The 14,591-nt window shown below is 40.8% G+C and overlaps 1 protein-coding gene across 2 annotated transcripts in view; it reads right to left on the bottom strand.

The window, feature by feature from the left end:
- Positions 1-1,731: 1,731 nt before the first annotated feature.
- RNF180 (ring finger protein 180) overlaps positions 1,732-14,591 on the bottom strand; it is a 160,096-nt gene continuing 147,236 nt past the window's right edge. Inside the window, exon 7 of one of the 2 annotated variants that reach the window (XM_019517803.1) lies at positions 1,732-5,355. In XM_019517803.1, the coding sequence (XP_019373348.1) occupies positions 5,156-5,355 (200 nt within the window). In that variant the 3' untranslated portion in view covers positions 1,732-5,155. Of the gene's footprint in view, positions 5,359-14,591 lie in introns of both variants that reach the window. The other variant, XM_019517802.1, reaches the window with a different exon arrangement.

A 14,591-nucleotide genomic window follows, 5' to 3' on the forward strand; every position in this document is an offset into this window, starting at 1 on the left:
TGGAAGTGGACAGGAATTAGTTCTGGTCCGGGTCCGCTGCTGAACACATAGGGGGGCCCCCCCACTCTTGTGGGATGCTCGATCTTCCCCACCATTTCAGTGTTCACAAGCCGTGCCTGCTACCTCTAGGTATGTAGAGAAAACATTTATAGCTGTGTCTATGGCTGAATCACTGATTCTCTGAATCAGCATCGAATCTTTAGATTCAGATTCAGCCAAATCGAATCAGGACAGTGATCTGAATCAACTAATTGAATCACTGTCCCGTAAATTGGGTCAAATCTGAATCAAATATGGCCCACTTCGCACACCCCTAACTCCTACCTCCTAACTGTAATGGACACATACCATGAACCTGATGGAACAGGAAGTGAAGGTGAGCTTTTCACAATTTTAGCACCAGTTTGACACTTTGGGTGCTTGCAGATATAAAAAAAATCCAAACCAAACCTGTGCTTTACTTTAAATTTGGTGTGCTCCCTCACCAAGCCCTGCATATGCTCAGAAAAGGCAGTGTGTTACTTCAACATGGCTCACCCAATATCCATAAAGATTGGGCACTTCATTGGGTCATTTTTGGCTCTTTTATCTAATACCTAAAAGCTCCAAAAAGCTCCATTGAAGTGCCTGATCTTTACAGATGCTGCAGAGCCTGGTTGAAGTAACGCACTGCTTCTTCTAGTACAGCTTTTTTTTTTAACGTCTGCAAGGAGCCTTTCACCCTTGTGTCACTGGAGGAACCTCCAACACTAAGTTTCAGTTTCCCCCTTCTATAAATCAAGTCCTATAGAAAGGATGCATTTTTCTGTTCATCCACTGCTTTGTTAGGGTTGCCATATGCACAACATGCCATGTACAAATACACACATACACATATGTACAATTAAGCCTTTTAATTACCCATGCTTTCTACTCCTTCCTGTGCACACCTTATATTACCACAATTATCTCGCCAAGGTCCAAGGAACACAGCCTGAATTTGTTCCTTCTCTATCTTCCCCACCAACACTAGTAATGGTACATGTCTGAGTTGGTAGTTGGTGATGCTGGGTTAAATTTGGTTAAAGGTTGAGTGCAGATGGGCAGTTATTGGGCTGAGGGAAAATGGGCACTCTTGAGGTAAAGTAATAACTGTGATGCATAAGCTATAAGAACTGTATTATGTCAGGCATGTGTTTGTGGGTACAGGAACTGACAGAATGTATTATTAAGCTTGCTTTTATGGCTTTGTCAGGTAGGATGTGTCCATAGCGACCCTACCTACCTCACAATAAATTTTTTGTGCGTTAATTTGCTAGAGATTATTTACATTTAGTGGGAGGGGAAGAACTGGGTAAGCGGACCTGTCACGGACAGAAAAACAACTGTGAACTAAAATGTTATGTTAGTCATTGCACCTAAAACTTCATGTGTAAGCAGCAGTACATGAACTCCTTTCTTTGTTGCAGGCTAAAATTTTTTTCTGTCTTGCTTTTTACTGCTGTTTGTTTAAGACTTCCATATCTGCCTAGAAGATAACACAAGCATTAATATCACTCACTCAAAGAACATATTCAGATCCAGAATATGAAGTTGGCGCACTCCTGTGGATTAAAACACATCTTGATTACTTATGTACCATTCAAAGGATAACAACAAACCAAAGACTGCTAGCCTGAAGAGACAATCACTGCAATTAACCTCAACTTCCCAAAAGAGCAGACACAAGAAAACATTAGCAAACAGGAATTTGGTTGCAAAACTATTACAATTTAATTTCACTAAACAAAAAACCTATTGAAATGCCTGCAAAACACAGCAAACAACTGCCCAGATTTTACTGCAAACATCTTAATATCTTCATGGATAAGAAAATATTCCAGAGCAGGACCAACTGCTGAATAAGAATGCTTACCAATGAAGGTCCTCATATCCTGATCATGATCTAATCAGAATTTCTAAGACCGTGTTCAGTGGAAACACATTAAAGTCCAAAACATTTCAGCTACACTTTCCTGAAGAATTTACTTGGATGGAAAGAGAAATTAATTATTTTCATAACCCCTTGTATATTGTTTTCCCATTCAGAATTTCTAAAATCTTCTAAACAGATTTATGGAAATCTGAAGCATTAAGTTCATCCCCTTAATATTTTATTAACTCATTATGCTTTGTAATTAACAACATTAACCAAAGTAACAAAAATAGATGCACATGTGTATCATAAGTGTTTAGATTACAAAGTTAATTTTACCTCAAATAATATTAATTCTTAGTAAATTTAGACAAAAGTGTATCCATCCCAATTACCATCTTTTGTTCTAATTATACAAAAGAGGTGAATATTACATAGACATTTTCTCTCCCTGTACCTTTTTCAGAATAAATACATGATAAAATGCTACTAGAAATCTTGAACTCAAGATTACACTTGTGTAGTTGTGTCTGGTTGGATTAGATTTCTGATGCATGAATATATTTTGAAATATTCACTTATAGTTATCTCAGCAGCATCCTGGTTAAATGACTGAATAGAATGGAAGAACCTGAATGCAATTTTTGTTGTTGTTTGGAGTTCATACTAACACTTTCTCAGTTTAACTGGCTAAGTAATTATTTTGTGGTACACCTTTTCTTCTTAATTTTTAGGCTCAATATATTATTTTGTTTGAAAAGGTTCTTTCCACAGTCTTAGCTGAAGCAGGGACAGTTGATCAGTAAACTTAAAAACATTAGTTGAGAAAAAAAATGTTTTAAACTTGCTGAGATTTTTCTTGTGCATACAGACTTACACAGGTAAGTCACAGGTAATGTACAAATGAACCTATGGCAATAAAAAATCTAGCTTTAAAAGGATGGTTTAAATCAATATTATAGGAGAAATTGTCAGGAGCTTTACAAAAACCTCAGAGCAAGAAGGAAAATTTTACATTTAAAGCTCATCTGCCTATGGTACGAGCCACTCTATTACAGGCAGACAGAACTAGATACACTTCAAATATATAGTATTTCTTTCATGTGCACAACTACTGCTATAGTGAATTCCTTTTACTATACCTATCTACCTTTTAGAGCAATATTGCATCTATGTAATAAAAATGACGACTGCATCTATTACAGTCCTAACTGTAGCAGCTGACAGGAAGGTTAATTTTTACTTCTGCAGGGATATTCTGAAAGAGTTAAGAACTAATGCTCAAGAAGTTATTTTATGAAGCCTGTGAAGAAAATTAAATGCTAGGATGTGCCATCTTTCAGATGAGATGGAAGTCTAAGGCTCAGATCAGGTGCTGATCAACCAGGCCCCAATCCAGAAAAGGATCTATGGAAATGCTTTTACATTCCAGTGATATCATTCAATTCAGTCTCAGCTGAAAGACAGCACCTCCAGCAACATGGCTACTTGTACTTGTCCACACTATTAATTTGTGTTAAGTCAACTGAAAGACCGCTGCCTGCTGAATAACCAACAGCTCCCGAGTTTGCCTCACAAGTATGCCCTCCAAGAACTGAAGTCATTGGGACTACTCACATTCTTATGTGCTTTCCTGGATCAGGGCCACAACATGAAGCACCTTATACAATCCACCCCTTAAGAAATTAAACATCTGCCTGTTATTTTTCTCAAGAATAAGACTTTTAACCACCATGTACTATTTTTCAGTACTTGCATTCTGCTACAGTATTGAACTCCCTACCGTGGAGGTTCACAGGTATTGTTCTTCCATTTCACCTACTTTAGAAATATTTTGTGGTGTACTTAGTATGACGTGGACACAGGATCCCCCCCTCAGACATGAATGTTTTTAATACAGAGAGATCAATCCGCATATATACCGACCATAAAGTTATTCTGGATCCTCTCACATGTATTCTGTTATTCTGAGATATGCCATTGGGGTTTGGTGGCCCAATGTGTGGGCTGATTTTCAGACTGTTACAATAATTTGTACATGTTAATAATTCCCTGAAGCCATCTACAGATTGAACTTGCATTGGAGAAAGATATTTGCTTCAATACCCTAAGAGATCATGTTCCCTGGCCTGTGCCCGGCCTATGTTCTATTTGCCTCCTTCTCCTATATGGACTCCTGGATCTATATATAACTGTCTGGATGAATGGCTGCTTTGGGTCCCTTGTGGGTACACATTTTAGTGTTATGAAAAAGTCCTTTCCAACTGCCATTTTTTTTGAAAAGGTGATTTTTCAGGTCAGTAAGCAGTTTCCTTTTATTCCAGAAGCAATAGGCATAGCACATCAGGCAGTGAGGTATGGCTGAGAAAGGGCTGTATCCAATCCCTAGACAGGTACATATTCCCAGAATGCTGGTAGAAGTAGGTTTATCAATGTTTAGTTTTCCAGCATTCTGTTGCTCTCGTTTAAGGAGTTATGGTGTGTACCTAGGCAATGCCTACTGCAACAGTAGTATAATATTTTTGGTACCTTTTGGCCAGAAGCTATTTTTAAGATCTCTCTCAGCTTTGTAGTTGGTCCAATAAAATATATCACTCTCAAAAATCCTTGCCTCTCTCATAATACTTCTAAACAGATCTCTAAAACAATGACTACAGTACTTCACAAATAGCATTATCTGAGGAAAATGAGGCAGCAGAAGGTGTGGTGACTTCTGTAATGTGGCACAACAGAAGCATAACAGCGTAGGTCTGTGCCCTTGGTGGTGGTGCACTGGGCAGAGCTGCAGCTGGACTTCTAGCGGTGATGGGGCCAGCAGCACAGTGGCTGCTATTTTTGGGTCCCCTCCTGCAATTTGGTGCCTCCAGCTAGTGTTCCAGTCCTACCGCTCTTACTTACACTACTGTTGCACAGTATGTCAACATGGAGCCAGATATGAATCCAAAAACAAAATGCTATTTACGTTTCGACATAGGAGTAAGTTTGTGTGTAATGGCTGCAATTCCGGCTCTGGTAAAATCAATGACAATGACTGCAATGTGGCTTATGCTTTAAACACAGCTCAGATTATTGTTGCTAATAGCAGATGCATCAAGTAATTAAATCATTAGACCCATATAGTACTTGATATGGCCTAATACAATTCTGAATGATTTAAAACTCCATATAAAGAAAATATGCATTCTTATTTTAAGGTATTTCTATTCACATTATCTTGGTTTGTATGATTGCTCAAGTTTACCAAACTGTGATTACTGTGTCCTAAAAAGGAAAGAAAAAGTAGCATAGAAAACAGAAAATAATGAATCCTATTACCCAGTTGACAGAATAAATGTAGATTATCACCATGTCCATGTCAAAACGCCATCCACGGCTATCATCCTCAAAATCCATATAGTCCATCCGGTGAGCAGCATGTGGAAAATGCCTTCTTGCTACAGGATCTGCGTGCCTTTGAAAACCTGCTGCAAGACAGATCATGTCACATTTCAGCCTAATCATCCTTATTAATTTAAAGTGAATAGTCTTTAGGAAAGCATCTGATTGAGAGGAAAAAACATCCTTTAAGGATCTACAAAACAAATGCGCAATGCAATTGGGACATTTCCTCACTAATGTCCCTCACCCTTTACTGGAGGGGACTTTCTCTGTGGTGAGACTCCATACTTGTGAAATTTAGCTTTATCTTAAAATACATACACAGGGGCAGATCCACAGGGGGTACAGTGGCACAGCTGCACCTCCCTTTCAGCTTTATCTGGCACATCTTTTATTTGGGCCTATTTCAACAGATTAATGACACAAGCTCATTATAACCAGGCATATGACTCTCTCTCCTTTGCTTCTGCCTTTGGCTGGATCTAGGCTAGCAAGCAAGAATTGAAAGGCTCCATTATATCTTTAAATTATCAAGTTCCACAAGCCTGTTTATCTTATTAAATTCTTCACTGATCTGACAATGTCTGCATATATAAACATTAAAGACACCAATGCATCATACCTGTTCCTTAGTTCCTATTTCTGGTATTAAAAAAGAACAACATCTTATTTCAATAATCTTGAAAGCCAAATCCTGCTTGCCTTAATATTAAGAAAATTCCCACTTATTAACTTTCAGTGTGCATGTGAGATAATATGTACATACACAGGGGCAGATCCATAGGGGGTACAGTGGTCAGCTGCACCTCCCTTTCAGACTGCACCATTCTGCTGCAGCCTCTGGGGACTTTACAAGTCTCCAAAGCAGAAAAGAATCTCTCCTTCCCCTCTGTGCTAAGAGGCAGGTCCTCTCCTCTCTCCTTCCTCTGTCCTTTACCTGCTATGGCTGCTTTCCCCACTGCCCTGGTGGCAGGGCAAAACAAACACGTGTCTGGAATGGTTTATTTTGGAGACCATGTTAAAACTCCCATTGATTTCAGTTGGACTAGGCTTTCAAGGTTATAGTCACTCTGGTATTTTTGTAGAACAGAAAGAAAGTTATTCCAGTGATTTGACCCTGGAAGTTAATGTAGTACGTGCCAGCGAACTAATGTATCTGCATCACCATATTACGAATATGATGCAACTGAGCTGGATTATGTCCTGCAGGAAACTCTGTCCAGGTATCATAGTTTCATAGAGAAGTACGGCTGGAAATGATCTCAGGAAATCATCTAAACCAGTGGTTCTCAACGTTTTTCTTACCATTTGCAGAGATCCATGACCTGTCCCAGTCCGTATCCCCCTGGCCTGACCCCTAGTCTCCCCCCCACAGCCCTGCCAGAGGAGCCCTGAGTTGCCCCCATCCCACTTGGGCCAGAGTGTGGTGGCAGCAGTGACTCTGGCTCATGGGAGGCAGCAGAGTGAGTCCAGCCCCAGCATGGGCTGGAGGGAGGAGGAGGAGGGGCCTGTGGCATCCCTGTTGCCCTGGGCTGGGGCTTCTACACCATGCCAGGCAGCCAGGTCATGGCCTCCCACCCCTGAGTAGTGTCTCCTAGCTGCCCTGCCCCAGTCAGCATGGGCACTGGCCCTTGTTCTGCCAGCTTGGCCACGCAGCTGTCCCCTGCCCCCTTTCCCTGCTGGAAGGGGCAGGCACTTTCCCACCACCCCTCTGCCCTGCCGCAGCTCACAACCCTTTGAAATATTCTTGCAACCCACTTTTGGGTTGCAACCTCTGGGTTGAGAAACACTGGTCTAAACCATTGCAGACACGTGTTTGTTTAGCCAGTTCTTAAAACCTTCCAAAGAAGGAAACACCGTAATCTCTCTAAGTAATCCATTTCAGTGCTTAACCATTCTTACAATTAAAAAGTTCTTCCTAATGCCCAGTCTAAATTTCTCTTCCTGCCATTGAAGACTGTTACTTCTTGTCCCGTCCTCAGTGGCCAAAGAGAATAGTGCTGAATAGAATGGAAGAATTACCATATGCTATTGGCTTTTTTTTTCTCAATAGGAGCACTGTGTTGATTCAGACGCAGCTCACACTATAACCCCCAGGTCCTTTTCTCCGGTACTGCCACCTAGCCATTTGTTTTCCTGTTTGTATCTGGGCATTTGATGGTTCTGTCCTAAATACAGGACTTTGCACTTATCCTTACTGAATTTCATTTGATTAACTTTGGACCATTTTGCCAGTTTATTGGGGTCATTCTGAATGTTCGTCCTATCCTCTACATTATCTACAGCTCCACCCAGCTAGGTGTTATCTGCTAAATGTGCACTCAGTCTCATTCTTCAAATCATTAATGAAGATATTGAAGTGTATTGGATCCAGGACAGACCCTTGGGGAACCACACTCATTATCTACCCCCAGTTAGAAATCAAGTTGTTGATGACTCCTCATTGAGCAGGATGAGCCAACCAATTATGTATTCACCTTACAGTACTTCTGTTCAGACTGTATTTCCTTAGTACTAAGAATGTCATTGGGAAAGTGTTGAATGTGTGGCTATGTATGCCTCTTCCTGAGAGTCAGGTATGAATGGGTAAAGCTGACTACTGACAGGTGCCTGCTTCAGACCTTGGGTGACCATGCTAAGCCTCAGTTTTGCCTCCAGCTTCTGATTGCTCAGACATCATCTTCAGCTTGCTTTTTGTCTCATACTATTCTCAGCTCCCTGGCTCCAGTGTAGGTCAGTGATAACTGACCTTGTTTTGTTCTTCAGACTCAGTTGTGGCTCAGAGTCCTGGCTGTCAGTCATGCTTTAACAATTACTATGGACTCCCCATGGCCTGGTGTCTGACAAATATTTTAGGTCCCAATCTTGTGAAACCTTTTCCGTTAACAAAAATGAAGAGACCCACTAAAATTCAAGAGCTTACTCAGGTACATAAAAGCAAGTAAGAGCTTAGGTATCTGCAGGATCTGGGCCGTGCTTAAGTTTACATTGAAAAATATCACTTTTATTACTGAAAAATAGTGGAATCTTGTATCTTTCTTTGCTACTAAGACATGATTTACATAATAAATTATGAAAATTAAATCTCTTGATTCAAAACCCATATTTCAAATTTAGCTTCCATATTTAGGAATATATATTTTTAGGAATATATATTTTATCTGTTTCTTTCATAATTCATTAAACATCACTACTAAATATAAATCTGGATTTATTTTATCTGGTTTCCATTTTATGAATGAATTGCAATAGACATTAAATTCTATCTCCAGTGTTATAACTATTCACTTTTTAGACATAAATCTGTAGTGTATGTTATTCTTTCCAGAGATTGCTAATCAAGAGCACTATATGTGATTTGCTTTTATTTATTTTCACTCTTATATTATTATTATATTATATAGTAAATATAATACAAAATGCCAGAAGGCTATATTTGCGTCAACAATTTTGAATCATCTTGCAATCAGAGCATAATTATGCAAACATTAAGCTACATTAGTTATGGTTGAGTAATTGTTGCAGTCTAGAGGATTTGGACAAGTATAATCCTTGATTTGTATCTCTGTGATTTACCTTAAGCAAACCTGCATTAAAATCTATCCTAGATTAGACTTTATAATGTAATCATTCTACATTCAAGAATAGCAATTTTAAGATAGCACCCTATCGCTATTCTAGAATTGTTCATGCTATAGAAATTCACAGAAAGATATCTGATGCTTTACTGATATATATGCAACCTGAGCCTGCTCTCTTGATGTACAAGTTCCAATGAACATGAGTTAATTGTGGGTGTTAATTAGGACTTCGCATTCCCCTCCCCACTCCCTGTCTCCCCTCGTACTAATGGAATATACCTTAAACTCCCTGTTATTGAAGTGAGTCTTTTAAGGTTTGTTAAAAGGTTACGCTTCAGTTCAGTTAAAAGCAGTAACAATGCAACTAGTCTAGAATCCAAATCCTCAGTCTCAACACATGCTGATAATAGAAACAGAAAACGTTTCAATTACATACAAAATAAACACACCCAAGTAGATTTTGTACGTATTTCATCAAACCTGGTTACATGCTATCTAATCACGATGTAATACTTCATGGCCAGGAAAAAAGGATTCTGCAGTGTTATCTGATCCATGGCTATTCCTATGATTCTAGGTGACTAATAGGTGATTCTAGGACTAACCTTGTGAGGTCCCTTCCAGCTCTACTTTCCTATGATCCTGTTCTGATAAAATAGACCATACAGACCCTGTAGTAGGACTGAAGGCCACAGATGGCAGGATCTTCCCTTGATTTCCTTCCAGTCTCTGCCTCTGGGTCTTGGGTCTCTCCCTTTTTACTCACCTGCCATGCCTTTGATGATACCTTAAGAGAAAAAGGAGTTGAGAAGCTTCCCTTGTCCCAGGGTCTGGTCTACTCATCCACACAATGTTTCTGTTCATGTCTGGTCCTATTGCCTATCTGTGGCCTCCGACCTCTCCTTTAGTCACACTCATGCCTTACAGGAGTCAACAACTGAACAGTTCAGTGGGCCTTCAACCCCACTTTCTTCCTCTGCCCTGTGAGGGATATAAGCTTCTGCTCAGTCTCTGCCCTTCCCAGGGCTATGGGCCCTTGGCCTGGGCCTCTGCCATTATCAGGCTACAGGCCTCTGGCCCTGGTTTTTACTCTTCTTGGCCATGGGATCCTGACTTTGGCTCTGCCTCACTCCAGCACTGGGCCTATGATCTAATCTTCATCTTTTCCCCTGCTTCTCATGCGGGGAGCCTGGCCCTGGCTGTCCCCCTCTCAGGGTATACTGTCATTCGGGCCCCATCCTTGGCAGGCTGAAGCTTGGTTGTGCCTCTGGGAACTATTTGGACCTCCCCCTTCCCTAATCAGTCCCAAGATGGTCCATTGGTGCAAATCATAACAAAAAAGTCCAGCCCTCTGGCTATATCAAAATTAAGCACTCTGGTTGCATAAGAAAGTTCTGCTCAGGCAAGTCACAGTTCCTTATTAATACTTCACTTGTGGTGGGGTCTCTGGTGGCCTCTTGACTTTGGTGTAGCATCAATTCCCTTCCTTGGCATTAGAACAGCTAGCGTTTCTCAGGCAGTCTCTCAGCCATGGTCATCACAGGCTTCTTCCCTGGCAGCCTGCAGAGACAAACTGCCTCCTGGGCTCAGCCCTGGGCTTATATAGGGTCTCAGTCCTACCTCTCCAGATCTTGTGATCTCCCAGCCACCATTGGTGACTTTCTTTAGGGTAACTAGCTTGCCTTCAGAGCCACTCCCAGCTGCAGGTAGTAGGAGCTAACTGCCTGCTTCCCAGGACTACTGTGTGCAGTTAGCATTGCAGTAGGCAGACTGCTGTCTTCACCCTTCTCTGCGCTACTGGACTACTGCAGTGCTACTACCTCAGAAAGAAGCACCTCTCCAGCATAGGATATCCAGGCAACCTATTCTTCTGCCATTCTTTAGAGAGCAGCTTAGTCCACCTGAGCTCTTCCCCACTCCCAGCTCCTTCTCCATAGCAACAGGGAGTCCATAGCATCCTGTTACAGACCCCCTTATGAAATATTAGGTGTGATAACAGCTGTTTTTTAAAATGTGGGTACATCTTAGTTTTGATTGTAAGTCTGATTTGGGCCAAGTCCTAATATTCATTAAAAAAAAGAATGTCTCCAAACATGCATGTACAAAATGGGCACGTGTGGTATGACTAAGGTTTCTGAATAATGACTTAAAATAATTTTGGAACAATGCTAATGTAACTGCTTAAAGAAAAAAATAAAAAGAATATCTCTATCCCCTTTTGCAACAAATAGATCTCAAAGGGTAATATTTTTGTAGGGAGCCCTTTCAATAAGAGAAAAAACAAAAACAGCTACCAAAGAAGATTTTTTTTTCTTGAAGACCTCAGGATTTCCCTGAGGAGGAAGAAGAGGAGGAAGAAACATTCCCAGGTCACTTTCCCTAATCCCCTTTTCTGCTCAATCCACAATTCTGACTGTTCCTCCTACTCTCTCAGAGTAGAGCGCTGGCTGTACATAATGTAGTTCTATGGTGTGCAGGGAGGGTGGGAAGCTGGAAAGAGGAGAAGCATTGGGAGGTTGTTTTTGTCCTCTTCTTTGTGCTCCTGTGGCTCTTTTAAATTGTGTGAGAATGAACAGCCTCCAGTTACAGTTACAAAGTTCATCTAGGGTCACTCCTTAAACTCCATGAGCTTTAGGTAGGTTATTGGAGGCTTGATGGAGCATCCTGAACACATGACTAGTCTTTGCAAGATTTTTAGTTTCACTGGGGATTGTAAACTCATTTGTGGCTGAAGAGTTTGCTTTGGCCTGTATGGGTGCTGAGAAACATGCTAAAACGTCTAACTTCCTAACCTCCTCCTACTGTTTGGGAAGCAGAGTGGTAGAAGACAGAGTCCCCCAGCCTAAAATATATCTATCTATCTATATTTTTAAGAGTACATTATACAGTATAACACTCTGAAGTTTGAATATAACTTATTGAATTGTTGAATTTAATATATGTTGTTGAATTAGAGATTATAGAATTATAGAAAAGTAGGGCTGGAACAGACCTTCAGAGGTCATCTAGTCTAACCTCCTTCTAGAGGCAGGATCATCCTTACCCAAACCAACCTATAGAAATCCATTGTCTAACCTATTTCTAAAACTACATGGTCAGCCCTAACACAGTCACAAGGCATAACATGTTACCTGCCACAGGCAAGGCAGGGGTACAACAGTGAGCAATGTCCTGCTGCTGCAAGGGTTGTTAAAATACATTAGAAAGATCCAAGGAATAGGGGCATGCTCTCTAATGCCAAGGAATGCAAACCCCCAACAGTCTGTATGAATCTGACCATGGACTAAAATTCCTTCCTGAACTCAAATATGGTGATCAGTTTGACCTTGAGTGGTGGGGCAAAGACCCTTTAATCAGGAACCTCTGAGTTTAAGTCTCAGGAGGAACACTGGCATACCCCAGTCAAATCCCCAGCCTTGGCTGTAGCCAACATTCAATACTTCCATGCAATGCCCGCCCCCTGCTCCCTCTTCCCCCAACATCTGCAGCACCAGGAAGGGAAAAAAACTGATTCCCAGCTTCACATGGTAACCAGCAAAGCCCAGAAGCATGGGGAATACTCACAGTAGAGCACAGGCATAGCTGTTCCTTGATCATCCCTGACCAATGCTTGCCTAACCTATCCCTGAACACCTCCAATAATATAACAAAGTTAAGGATGCTTGTGAAACCTTAGCTCTGGCTGCAGACAGGCATTCATTTTTGCCACTAAGAATGTCTCTGAAACTCTTACTGGTAGAAAAATAGCCCAGAACCTGGAACGTAAATGGGCCATCCCAGTCATTAGGGGAGCCCATTACTTGACAGCCTGTCCTCTCCGCTGCTTGGGAAGGGGTCAGGTTGTCAGCTGGAAGCTGGTGAAAAGCAGCAGTTGCCACAGATAGCTCAGGGAGAGTCTGTTCATGGCCTCTGCTGCTTTGTGCATCCACATTTCCATACAATTTTTAATAATAAAAGCACATACAGACTTTACCCACAGAATGTCTGCCTCAGTCCACATGTAGACTGGATTGTGTTTGGAGAACACACAGAGTGTTCAATAGTCCAAGTTTCTTAGTCAGGTGTCCCAAGGCAACACTTCAGTGCGCAAAGAGGTTGCCTGTTTTACTTTCAAAAGAAAACAAAAATTCTATCATGTGAAATAATTTATGAGGTAGCAAAAGAACACTGTGTCCTACACAGCACTAGAACATTTTGTGCACGCTGAAGAGATAATACTCCGGTAACTGTACAACTTGCACAGTAAACAAGAGTCCCTGCAGAGATATGCTTCCTTGAGTGAACTATTCTGAGAATTAAATGAATCAGGTTTATGCCACCTGTCTTGTTGCATCCTTTCCATACTGCATGGCATTAGGCAGGGTTACTTGGGAGTTTGCTTGCAGATAGCTGTATGGCTCCAAAAGGAGCCCTGTCTAATCCCATTAACATTCTCTTGAATCTTATGCTATGTGTTCCTCCTCATTAAAACAGAAATTTTATTCAACTTTCTTAAATTTGCCTGCGTAATTACACACTGAACAAACATTTCTATCCAAACTGCATGTGTAAGCATGTACAGTGCCACATAATTTGGCTGGGGTATAAGCATCTTTCTACAGCCTGAAGAAGGGTGTTTGTGCCTGAAAGCTTTCAAAGAACAATTTTTCCAATTATTTAATTGGTCTAATAAAAAATATCACATTTACCCAAAGAACCTTGTCTGCCTAAGCCCTTAGACCAACATGGCTAAAATCTATAGAAGTTGTTAAAAAGGGCACATACCCACATTTAATTTTTCATGTGCATTCACAATATAAACAGCCATTTTCAATTGCATATTTTTCTGTCAGACTAACTTTTGAAGGAACATTTTTTCATGTTTCCTCAGCCATGAGTGATTTTTTTTTAAAGATGAAGTGAAATGAATTCAACTACTGTAAAAAGCGAGGAGAGTATTTGGTACTATACGCAGTTTTCTTTTGCATAAGGAGACTCTCTCTATGCCTGGAGAAGGGTGTTTGTGCTTGAAAGCTTGCAAAGAACAATTTTTTTCAACTATTTAGTTGGTCTAATAAAAGATATCACATTTACCCAAAAAATCTTGTCTGCCAATCAACTTCTATATACACTAATGAAGCTAACTACATTTTAAGATGTAATTCTGCTAGTTTCAGTTAAACTACTGTGGGCATGTCTATACATTCATTAATGTGCAGTAGTTACTGTGCATTTAGTTTAAGACTTGCTTAATGAAGTACTAACTAAATATTCATTAACTACAGTTACTGCGCAGTAGTGCTGGCACATGGTTTTATTGTGACACTTACTGTGCAGGAGCCTAATAACACTGCACAGTAGCATATCAGCAGAGTTTTTGACCAGCACGCTACTGTGCAGTGTTACTAGGCTACTGCGCAGTAAGCATCTTGTGTAGACTGCATGTAGTAGGTGAAGCAGAGGTTCACCTTATAGACAAACTGGATCAGTTTGTGAACTGATCCAGTTCACAAGCCCCCATGGCTTGCCAAAGGCATTCAGGAACGTCTGAAAGCTAAAAAGGAGGCATACATCTGGTGAAAGGTAGGGGCTATCACTAAAGAGGATTATACCTCCATTGCTCAAGACTGTAGGGGGGCTGTTAGGAAGGCTAAGGTGGAGATGGAACTAGGACTAGCGACCAGGATCAAAGATAACAAGAAGTCCTTTTTTAAATACATAGGGAGTAAACAGAAGGCACCGGGTAATGTAGGGACCCT

The sequence above is a fragment of the Gavialis gangeticus genome, unplaced genomic scaffold, assembly GCF_001723915.1.
Source record: "Gavialis gangeticus isolate Ggan-Ray unplaced genomic scaffold, GavGan_comp1, whole genome shotgun sequence".
NCBI lineage: Eukaryota > Metazoa > Chordata > Crocodylia > Gavialidae > Gavialis > Gavialis gangeticus.